The sequence below is a fragment of the Hypomesus nipponensis genome, chromosome 10 (genome assembly GCF_054491055.1).
Source record: "Hypomesus nipponensis isolate SF chromosome 10, ASM5449105v1, whole genome shotgun sequence".
Taxonomy (NCBI): domain Eukaryota; kingdom Metazoa; phylum Chordata; class Actinopteri; order Osmeriformes; family Osmeridae; genus Hypomesus; species Hypomesus nipponensis.
Genome location: NC_140370.1, coordinates 17238558 through 17250000, shown reverse-complemented (window position 1 = coordinate 17250000; position 11443 = coordinate 17238558). Strand labels below are relative to the sequence as shown.

The following is an 11443-nucleotide window of genomic DNA, read 5'->3' as shown; positions in this document are numbered from 1 at the left end:
ATGTTATTCGATATCTTTTTAATCTCTCTTTCAGATCGGTTGTACTTCGCTACCCTCAGAAACAAACCAAAAACGACGTCCAGCGTTCACTACTTCAGCACCGACGACGAGTTTATCTATGAGAAGTGAGTATTTTTTTCCCGTTATTCTCTCGGAGCCAAGCTCGGATATGGGTCACCGACAGATCAGTGACCGCGCGCTACGGGGCTCAGGATTGTAGCGACAACTGTTCGCGCGTGCAACTGATACTTGTAAATTCCATAATCCCTTAGATAATACAGTTCAATATATTTTGTATTTATCTTGTAAGCTTTTCATTTCAATACTTATGTATCTCAGTTTAGCAAAAAAACACAGCCTATCTGGATTATGAACTTTAAGGATGTTGATGTTCTGTTCTCATGGACTGTGTGTGTGTGTGTGTGTGCGTAGTTTCTATGCAGACTTTGGCCCTCTCAACCTGGCTATGCTGTATAGGTTCTGTTGCAAACTCAACAAGAAGCTCAAGGTGAGATTCCTGTCTGTGTGTGTTCATCACTACTCCTGTCAATTCATGTAATATCACTGCCATGTAACAAGTGATGTTGTGCGTGCGTGTCCCAGTCGTTCACACTGTCTAAGAGGAGAGTGGTGCACTACACGAGCTACGATCCCAAGAAGAGAGCTAACGCTGCTGTACTCATCGGTGGCTACGCTGTGAGTCACACACACAAACACACAAACACACACACACACACAAACACACAAACACACAAACACACACACACACACAAACACACACACACACACAAACACAGACACACACACACTCCTTCAGACCGGTGTGTAAGTCTCTTGCTGTTCCAGGTGATCTACCTGAAGAGGAGCCCAGAGGAGGTCTACAGGACACTGATCAGCAGCAACAACACTGCTTACCTGCCCTTCAGGTACACACACACACACACTGCTTACCTGCCCTTCAGGTACACACACACACACTGCTTACCTGCCCTTCAGGTACACACACACACACTGCTTACCTGCCCTTCAGGTACACACACACACACTGCTTACCTGCCCTTCAGGTACACACACACACACTGCTTACCTGCCCTTCAGGTACACACACACACACACACTGCTTACCTGCCCTTCAGGTACACACACACACACTGCTTACCTGCCCTTCAGGTACACACACACACACACACTGCTTACCTGCCCTTCAGGTACACACACACACACACACTGCTTACCTGCCCTTCAGGTACACACACACACACACACACACACACTGCTTACCTGCCCTTCAGGTACACACACACACACACACACACACACACACACACACACACACACACACACACTGCTTACCTGCCCTTCAGGTACACACACACACACACACACACACACACACACTGCTTACCTGCCCTTCAGGTACACACACACACACACACACACACTGCTTACCTGCCCTTCAGCTACCTGACACAGTGAACAAAATACAATAGATACATTTAAACATGCACACGCTCACACACACAATTACACAACTGCACAAATACACACACACACAATTACATGAACAATTACACAGCTACACTTACTGCAGTGCCAAATGGGCAGGGTTTAGAACGTTGGCAGTTGTTCCACTGTCTCCATGGTGCCAGGCAAGACCAGTTGAACACAGTTTAATGCCCCAGAACAGATTTCAGATAAATGTACTAGCCTAGTCTGTCTGTGACTCAGACAACTCAGTGATTCTGTCATTGTTGGAGATGATCTCTCTCTGTGTGTGTGTGTGTGTGTGTGTGTGAGGGTCTCTGTGTGTGTGTGTGTATATATGCTGTTTCCATCATCACATTTACAGTAATGCAGATCTCATTCTCTCCCAGACTCATCTGATACTTGATTAGTGACATTGCTTTTTCTTCAGATGACTCCAGATGACTCCACGCGTGTTGGATTAAATCAAAGTTGTGATGTTTCACCAAGTAGCTGTGTAATCGGTCGTTCAGGGTGACTGTATCAGGGCTACAGAAAAGTAGGGTTGAACTTGGTTACTGAGATGGGTCTAGCTCAGTGGTTGGAGCATTTGACTGCAGATGAAAAAATCGCAGGTTCAAATCCCCCCTGTGCTTGGATATAAGTGTTCATGTGTGTTGCCCTTGAACTGAGTGGCAGTTAAGAAGTTAACCTGCCCCTCTGTAGCACCCTAACCACACTACTGGAGACACTTGGCGACGGCCCCTGTATGGTCTCTGTATTTCCAGGGTTTAGTATGATATTTCTAGCTAGCAGAGTGTAAACAGGATGCGCCGTAGAGAGGTTGTCGTGTTGTTCATTTGTGCATTTGTTCCCCATATTTGGTGTGAATGGGTGGTTATCCTCCCTTGAGATATGCTGCAAATCCTGACTTATCCAGCCTGTTGCCGTGACATGAATATGAACACACATGCAAACAAACTTAAACAGACTTGGGAATTGGCACACACAAACACAAGCTCACACACACTCAAACATACTTTGTAATAGGCACAGGCACACACGCTCCCAGTCTGTGTGTGCAGGGGCGGACCAGGCAGCCGCCCAGGGCAGCATTTCTTCATGTCATGTGGGGGGCGCACAAGCATTTAAAATAAGAAATGTCTGGTTTCTCTTATTTATCATTTCAGTTTGTGGGGAACTGGCATATTGGCGCCCCCTTAAGGCTGCTGCAGGCACTCCTGCTTGATGAGACGGTGGCGTGCAGCATTTTCGTTTGTTGCCGCCAGGTAGTAGCGGTGCTTGTTCCGTGTGTTGTCGGACGGCCGACGGGGTAGGGGGCGGCACAAGATTTCTTCACCTCGGGGGGGGGGAGGGGGGGGTTGCAAGTAACTTGCCCTGGGCACACAATGTGCTAGGACCGCCACTGTATGTGTCTGTGTGTGTGTGTCTGTGTGTGTGTGTGAGAGGTCCATATGGTGTGTGACGCGCTGGGCAGCCTCTGATCCTGCTGCTCTGTTAACAGCTTATCAGAAGCTCAGCCGGGACTAGAACTGGGACTGGACCTAGAACTGGGACTGGAACCTAGAACTGGGACTGGACCTAGAACTGGGACTGGACCTAGAACTGGGACTGAAACCTAGAACTGGGACTGGACCTAGAACTGGGACTGGAACCTTGGATGCTCTCTATGCTCTATATGGTGTAACACCAGGTTATTTCTGACTGATTTTAAAAATGTTGCTTTTTACTCTCCTCCTCTCCCTCCTCTCCCTCCTCCCCTTCCCTCCTCCCCCTCCCTCCTCCCCCTCCAGGGATGCTGCCATGGGGGAGTGCACCTACAACCTGACTGTCCTCAACTGTCTCCAGGGAATACGCAAGGTAAACAACACCAACAACATCACCATGGTAAACAACATCACCATGGTAAACAACAACATCATCACCATGGTGAACAACAACATCATCACCATGGTGAACAACAACATCATCACCATGGTGAACAACAACATCATCACTATGGTAAACACCACCACCACAGTCAGACAGCAGCCTTACTGGGTCTTATCAGTTTAGATAGGATCACGACTAGAGCTTGAACCTTCAGGGTTGAAATAGGAGAAAACCTGCTGAATGAAATAACAGGACTATCAGATTCCCCCTCTCTTTCCATTGCTAATCCTTTAGTCCTGTTAAAGTCCACGGAGAGAAGGAGATGTGAAGGGGAGGGGGGAGGGAAGAGAGGATGCTAGGAAACAGCTGGTGTTACTTTACAGGCTTTCAGTCTTCTCTGTGTGTGTCTCTCTCTCTCTCTTTGTGTCTCTCTGTGTGTGTGTGTCTGTGTCTCTGTGTGTGTGTGTGTGTGTGTCTGTGTCTTTGTGTGTGTGTGTCTCTGTGTCTCTGTGTGTGTGTGTCTGTGTGTCTCTGTGTGTGTGATACAGGCCTTACAGTACGGGTTCTTCAACTTCGGGGCGTTTGACGTGGAGGAGTATGAGCATTATGAGGTGTGTCTCTCTCCATCCCTCCCCCCAGTCTGTCTATCTCTCTCTCCCTCTCTTCCCCTGTCTGTCTGTCTGTCTGTCTCTCTCTCCCTCTCACTCTCTTCCCCAGTCTGTTTATCTCTCTCTCCCTCTTACTCTCTTCCCCTGTCTGTCTATCTCTCTCTCCCTCTCACTCTCTTCCCTTGTCTGTCTATCTCTCTCTCCCTCTTACTCTCTTCCCCTGTCTGTCTGTCTGTCTGTCTGTCTCTCTCTCTCTCCCTCTCACTCTCTTCCCCAGTCTGTCTATCTCTCTCTCCCTCTTACTCTCTTCCCCTGTCTGTCTATCTCTCTCTCCCTCTTACTCTCTTCCCCTGTCTGTCTGTCTGTCTGTCTATCTCTCTCTCCCTCTCACTCTCTTCCCCTGTCTGTCTATCTCTCTCTCCCTCTTACTCTCTTCCCCTGTCTGTCTGTCTGTCTGTCTGTCTGTCTGTCTGTCTGTGTGAGTGTAGCGAGTGGAGAACGGAGACATGAACTGGATCATTCCGGGGAAGATCCTGGCCTTCAGTGGACCCCACCCTCGCAGCAAGATAGAGAGCGGTAACACACACCTGTTCCTCACCACACCTGCCACTGTGTGTGTGTGTGTGTGTATATCTGTGTGTGTATACAAATAGAAATGAACACACACCAGCAGATCTAAGTACATGTAGCCGGTGTGAATCGGTGAAACTCACTCCTCAGGTATGTAATGGGCCACCCGCGTCAATGAATAGCTAGCTTTTCTTTGGCGTAGCTGGTAGTGGTGGCGCTTGGGAAGTCAGAGATGGCGTGTTCGACCCTCGGTGAAGGGTGGACACGGTCCGGAAAAGCCTGACGGAACTCGCAAGATCACGTCCGTTACATACCCGTCACATACACACACCGTCTTTATATGTGTGTATTTCCGTGTGCGGGTCCAGGCTATCCCCTGCATGCCCCAGAGGCCTACTTCCCCTACTTCCACCAGAACAACGTGACCAGCGTGGTGCGACTCAACAGGAAGCTATACGATGGCCGGCGCTTCCTGGAGGGCGGCTTCGAGCACCACGACCTGTTCTTTGTGGACGGGACCACGCCCAGCGACCTGGTCACACGCAGGTTCCTGAGCGTGTGTGAGACGGCAGCAGGGGCTGTGGCTGTGCACTGCAAAGGTGAGGAGGGGGATGGTGGGTGGGGCGAGGGAGAGAGGGAGGGTGGGGTGGGGCGAGGGAGGGAGGGTGTTTGGAGGAGTATGTTGGTCAGTCGGGGCGGAGGGTTAAGCACCTATAACCTGTATCACGAGCCCCTGCCTCTCCCTGTCCAATCACAGCCGGCCTGGGCCGTACTGGTACTCTGATTGGCTGCTACCTGATGAAGCACTTCCGGTTCACGGCAGCGGAGGCCATCGCTTGGATCAGGATCTGCAGACCAGGATCCATCATCGGACCCCAGCAGACCTTCCTGGAGGAGTGAGCACAACATCAACAACATCAACACAACATTCACAACACAACAACATAAACACAACAACATCAACACAACAAGAACATCAATACAGCAACATCAACACAACATTCACAGCACAACAACATCAACACAACAACATCAACACAACATTCACAACACAACAACATCAACACAACAACATCAACACAACAACATCAACACAACAACATCAACACAACAAGAACATCAATACAGCAACATCAACACAACATTCACAGCACAACAACATCAACACAACAAGAACATCAACACAACAACATCAACACAACATTCACAACATCAACAACATCAACACAACAAGAACATCAATACAGCAACATCAACACAACATTCACAGCACAACAACATCAACACAACAACATCAACACAACAAGAACATCAACACAACAACATCAACACAACAAGAACATCAATACAGCAACATCAACACAACATTCACAACACAACAACATCAACACAACAACATCAACACAACAAGAACATCAACACAACAACATCAACACAACATTCACAACACAACAACATCAACACAACAACATCAACACAACATTCACAGCACAGAACAACACAACAATAATATGAACAACCAAACAGCACACTGTTGAACACGATGCAAACACATCTGAACAGTAGTGATGTGTCCTCTCTCCCTCCCCCTCTCTCACCCCCTCACCTGGCTCCGCCCCTCCAGGAAGCAGCACAGTCTATGGATTCAGGGGGATGTGTATCGCTCCAAACAGAAGCAACAGCATGTGACGCAACAGCGTGGTCGCCAGCGACCACAGCAGCAGGCCCTTCCCCCCTCGACACAGTCGGAACAGGAAGTGAGGTGTGTGGAACAACAAACTTCTATCTCCTCCGACGGTGTGACCTCAATCTAGCTTCTGGAGGGCTGCTGGTAGAGAGCACAGCAGGAGGTCAGGGGTCAGAAGTGAGCCGTTCTAACGGGGCTGTGGAGGTCAGGGGTCAGAAGTGAGTTGTTCTAACGGGGCTGTGGAGGTCAGGGGTCAGAAGTGAGCCGTTCTAACGGGGCTGTGGAGGTCAGGGGTCAGAAGTGAGCCGTTCTAACGGGGCTGTGGAGGTCAGGGGTCAGAAGTGAGTTGTTCTAACGGGGCTGTGGAGGTCAGGGGTCAGAAGTGAGTTGTTCTAACGGGGCTGTGGAGGTCAGGGGTCAGAAGTGAGCCGTTCTAACGGGGCTGTGGAGGTCAGGGGTCAGTGTGTGACAGTGTTCCTGTGTGTCTGCAGGTGTCTGATGTCCAGCATGGAGGAGCTGTCTATCAGCAGCACTGTGAGCAGCTCCCTGGGCCTGGAGGGGGGGGGGCTCACCCAGGGAGACCGGCTCAGAGCTCTCAAGGGACGGCGCTTGTCCAGATCCCTGGCCCCCGCGAGGTAGGAGGAGGGGGGGTGCTGTGTGTCTGTCTGCCTGTCTGTCTGCCTGTGTGTGTGTGTGTGTGTGTGTGTCTGTCTGTCTGTCTGCCTGTCTGTCTGCCTGTGTGTCTGCCTGTGTGTGTGTGTGTGTGTGTGTGTGTGTGTCTGTCTGTCTGTCTGTCTGTCTGTCTGTCTGTCTGCCTGTGTGTCTGTCTGCCTGTCTGTCTGCCTGTGTGTTTGTCTGTCTGTGTGTCTGTCTGTCTTTGTGTGTGTATACTGTGTGTACAGTGTGTGTGTCTGTCTGCCTGTCTGTGTGTCTGTCTGCCTGTCTGTCTACATGTGTGTGTGTGTCTGCCTGTCTGCCTGTCTGCCTGTGTGTTTGTCTGTCTGTCTGTCTGCCTGCCTGTCTGTCTACCTGTGTGTGTCTGCCTGTCTGCCTGTCTGTCTGTCTGTCTTTGTGTGTGTATACTGTGTGTACAGTGTGTATGTGATGAATTCATCACTATTTGTCATGTGACCAGACAGAGGTGCTCTCACCTTTATCACCTTTTATAAACATCCTCAACATCTGGCTCGTGTATTCATATAGCTCAGCGCTACAGACGGGACTGCAAATCTATACATATATACAGTATTTATCAATCTATACACATGTATATATAGACTTCCCAGATCCCCCGCCCCCGCCCCCCCCCCCCCCCCCCCCCCCCCCCCGCCTCTCATTGGCGTCACAAACACAGGATTGTTCATCACGTTATGGGTCCGTAGAGACGTGTATTTGCCGTGTTGGACCAGCAGAGGGCGGCGTGTTTCCTCGTCTGACGCGCTGGACTTCCTGTGTCCTCCCAGGTTCACCCAGGGGTCCATCTCCCCCCCCCGCTCCTCCAAAGTCCCCCTGCCCTCCTTCTCCTCCTCCTCCTCCTCCTCCAGGAGCTCCTCCTCATCAGCAGTGTACCTCAAAAGGTGTCTGTGAGTGGGTGCGTTTGTGTGTGGCTGTTTTGTGTTCTTGTGTGTCTGTGTTTATGTGTTTGTCCGTGTGTGTTCAGTGTTCGTGTGTGTGTTTTTCTGTGCTTTTTCTGTCTGACTTTTGTGTGTGAATTTTGATTTGTTTGTTTGTGCACTTTTATACGTGTTGTCATTTCACCTCCCTCTCTCTCTCCAGTCCCTTCAGTCTGAGCATGTTCGGCAGTAAGCCTTCAGTGATTCGCTAACACCCCGGTCACCATGGTTATCGCTGACCCAGATCCAACTTGCAGGGACTTCCTGGGGGACAGGAAGTGTCAGTGGACAGACAGGAAGTGGCCGAGGTGAGGCCCAGTATGCATCTAGAGTGCTATTGATGTGGATATTGTTTTCATATGTGCATATGGAATATGGATATTGATATATTGATCATTTTGTTGCTAAGAGATCATATGAATCAAGGACTCCTGAATGTATTCTCCGATTCTCTGTATGGATCAGATTTTTTATGTGTACACTGTTCAACCTTTACTTTTGTTTTGATCTGTAAATGCTGGAGATCTAAAGCTATTTTTGCATTTGTGAATACAGATTTGGATTTGGAACTGATTCTTGTTCAGTATCTTTTATTTAAAGGTTTGAAGTGGATGATCCTGTTCTCGACAGAACTGAGATGTAAACAGTTTTGTTTTTATATGTTCTATGCCAACTCTAATATACATACATATAATTACCAGGCATGTTTCCACGCCAACAGAAGCCGTGGCAGCCTAACACCAGAGATGTGATTTAGACTCTCGTAGGCCTTTTCTAGCCTGTCTGTAGATTTAGAAGTCCTATCAGAGTCCCAAGACACACACACACACACACACAATCCTTTTTGAGTTTTCTCCATAACCACACCCAACAGATGTAACAGAAGTGTTTGTGTCACTGTGGTGATCCTGTTGGGTTCATTATTGATTCTTGTTGACAGAGATAGTACTAGGAATCCTCTCACCCTTTCCTCAGATAAGGAATAACACACACACATAGTAAGTTCCTCCTTTCCTTTATGTGACACACAGTCATGGAGTCATGTGATTGAAGTAACACGATTAAACATCAGTCATAACAAAAAAGAAAAAGTGACATTTCTGTGTGACGACATCAACGTGTTTGCTGTGGGTGTGTGTGGGAGAGAGACAGAGAAAGAGATAGAGACAGAGAGAGAGAGACAGAAAGACAGACAGAGACAGAGAGAGAGAGAGAGAGAGAGAGAGAGAGAGAGAAAGAGAGAGAGAGAGACAGAGAGAGAGAGAGAGACAGAGAGAGAGAGAGAGAGAGAGAGAGACAGAGAGAGAGAGAGAGACAGAGAGAGAGAGAGAGAGACAGAGAGAGAGACAGAAAGAGAGACAGAGAGAGACAGAGAGAGAAAGAGAGAAAGAGAGACAGAGAGAGACAGAGAGAGAGAGAGAGAGAGAGACAGAGAGAGAGAGAGAGAGAGAGAGAGAGAGAGAGACAGAGACAGAGACAGAGAGACAGAGAGAGACAGAGAAAGAGACAGAGATAGAGAGAGAGAAAGAAACAAAGAGAATGAAGCAGTGCCAGAGGCTGACTCGCATCCCTGCCTCTGAACTGAGGTGACCTGTTCCAGTCAGCCTGGGGGGGGGAGGGGGGGGGGGAGAGGGGGGGGGGGAGAGGGGGGGGAGAGAGGGGGGGGAGAGGAGGAGGTGTGTGTTTGCTGGCGTGGAGCTCCCAGATTCTCCTGAAGGACTGTTTACAGAGTGGTTCTGTGCGGACCATGCCGGCTAGCCCTGCATGCACCCCCTGGGAACCCAGCCTGTCTGCCTGTCTGCCTGTCTGTCTGCCTGCCTGCCTGCCTGCCTGTCTGCCTGTCTGCCTGTCTGCCTGCCTGTCTGCCTGTCTGCCTGCCTGCCTGCCTGCCTGCCTGCCTGCCTGTCTGCCTGCCTGTCTGCCTGTCTGCCTGTCTGCCTGTCTGCCTGCCTGTCTGTCTGTCTGTCTGCCTGTCTGCCTGTCTGTCTGTCTGTCTGCCTGTCTGCCTGCCTGCCTGCCTGCCTGCCTGCCTGCCTGCCTGCCTGCCTGTCTGTCTGTCTGTCTGTCTGTCTGTCTGTCTGCCTGTCTGCCTGCCTGCCTGTCTGCCTGCTGTTTAAACCTCCAGGCCCTGTCTAACAGGACAGCTCACTGGCACTCATCTGAAACATTACAAGTGGATTATTTCATAATATATATAATTCAATGTAATATGACAACAATGAACATTTTGATATTATTCCAATAAGTTTGAATGGAAATTAAATAAGAAATGTAATTAAGATTTTGATTGGGCAAACGTCTGTATGTTGGTAAGACCATTATCAGTTTATTTTTATTTTTTTATAACCATAAATGTTTTTTAATATCTGCTCTGGGTGGAACAAATCTTGCCGGTCGGTTCATGCTGATAAATATACAGACTCAAATACTGTCATATAAACAGTAACATGAACAGTCTCCTGACTCTGAACAGGAAATATGTTGGATTGACATATGAAGAAAGAAGACAGATATTTTGCGGAAGTTACTCTTGTTTTGGCAGCACCCAGACATGTCTCACACAGAATCAGATCCTCTATCATTGGTCAGATCAGGCGTCTCAACTGTGCTCCCCGCCCCTCCCCTACCTGAATTATTTCATAAAAACTATCATTTCTTGAATCATTTGAACTGCATTGTGACAGGCTCGACTGCTGTTCTAGAACTCGTTCTCAAGGTTTCGTTGGAATCCGTTTGTCAGCGTTCCACTGAGGGCCACGATAAAGGACCGGGTTCCAGCGGTGTGGTTCTACTACTTCTGCGCCAGGGTTACTGTGGTTCAGTGTATTTTCATGACCTGCTTTTGTCCTGTCCAACCCTTTGGAAAGCTGGTAGACACACACGCATACTGTACACACACACACACACACACACACACACACACACACAGACGTGATCTTAGATGGCCTTGACTAACATGTTGGACTGTGCTCTTACACACGCACACACAGGCACACACACACACATCTGCTTGGATGGCCTTGACTAACTCACGTTGCACTGTGAACCTGTCCCGGACACACAACACTGTGTGAGGCTGTATGAGGCTGTATGAGACTGTATGTCCACACAGTCATGAATATATCTGGCCTGCTCCCATTCGCCTGCAGTCCCCTCTCCTCTTCACCAGTGAACCCATCCTGGTCCACTAGACTGTTTCCCCATCCTCTCCTCTTCACCAGTGAACCCATCCTGGTCCACTAGACTGTTTCCTCATCCTCTCCTCTTCACCAGTGAACCCATCCTGGTCCACTAGACTGTTTCCTCATCCTCTCCTCTTCACCAGTGAACCCATCCTGGTCCACTAGACTGTTTCCTCATCCGGTTCCCTGGATGTGGAATGCTGCGGTGAGAGATGGCAGGTTACTGCACAGACAGGAAGGCTCTCCATAACTAGACTTTATGAATGTGTTCACAGGTATGTTTATAGACACTCCTCTTCTGGGTCCATATCTGTCAGGCTTCTATCACAGGCTGTGTGGGGTGTGTGTTACGACAAGTTTCATCGAGGTGTCTGAATTCCATTGAAATGTCAGACCACACACACACACACACAGACATAGATAATC

General features: G+C 49.1%; 1 protein-coding gene across 4 annotated transcripts in view; it reads left to right on the top strand.

Annotated features, from left to right (window-relative positions):
• The window catches only part of LOC146272056 (dual specificity protein phosphatase CDC14AB-like), a 9151-nt gene extending 743 nt beyond the window's left edge, over positions 1-8408 (top strand). Inside the window, exons 2-14 of one of the 4 annotated variants that reach the window (XM_084708429.1) lie at positions 35-125; positions 433-508; positions 604-696; positions 847-926; positions 3279-3345; positions 3906-3968; positions 4454-4541; positions 4904-5134; positions 5293-5431; positions 6160-6297; positions 6714-6857; positions 7686-7799; positions 7999-8408. In XM_084708429.1, the coding sequence (XP_084564555.1) occupies positions 35-125; positions 433-508; positions 604-696; positions 847-926; positions 3279-3345; positions 3906-3968; positions 4454-4541; positions 4904-5134; positions 5293-5431; positions 6160-6297; positions 6714-6857; positions 7686-7799; positions 7999-8047 (1373 nt within the window). In that variant the 3' untranslated portion in view covers positions 8048-8408. Of the gene's footprint in view, positions 1-34; positions 126-432; positions 509-603; positions 697-846; positions 927-3278; positions 3346-3905; positions 3969-4453; positions 4542-4903; positions 5135-5292; positions 5432-6159; positions 6298-6713; positions 6858-7685; positions 7814-7998 lie in introns of all 4 variants that reach the window. The other 3 variants (XM_084708428.1, XM_084708431.1, XM_084708432.1) reach the window with 3 other exon arrangements.
• The last annotated feature ends 3035 nt before the right edge of the window (positions 8409-11443 follow it).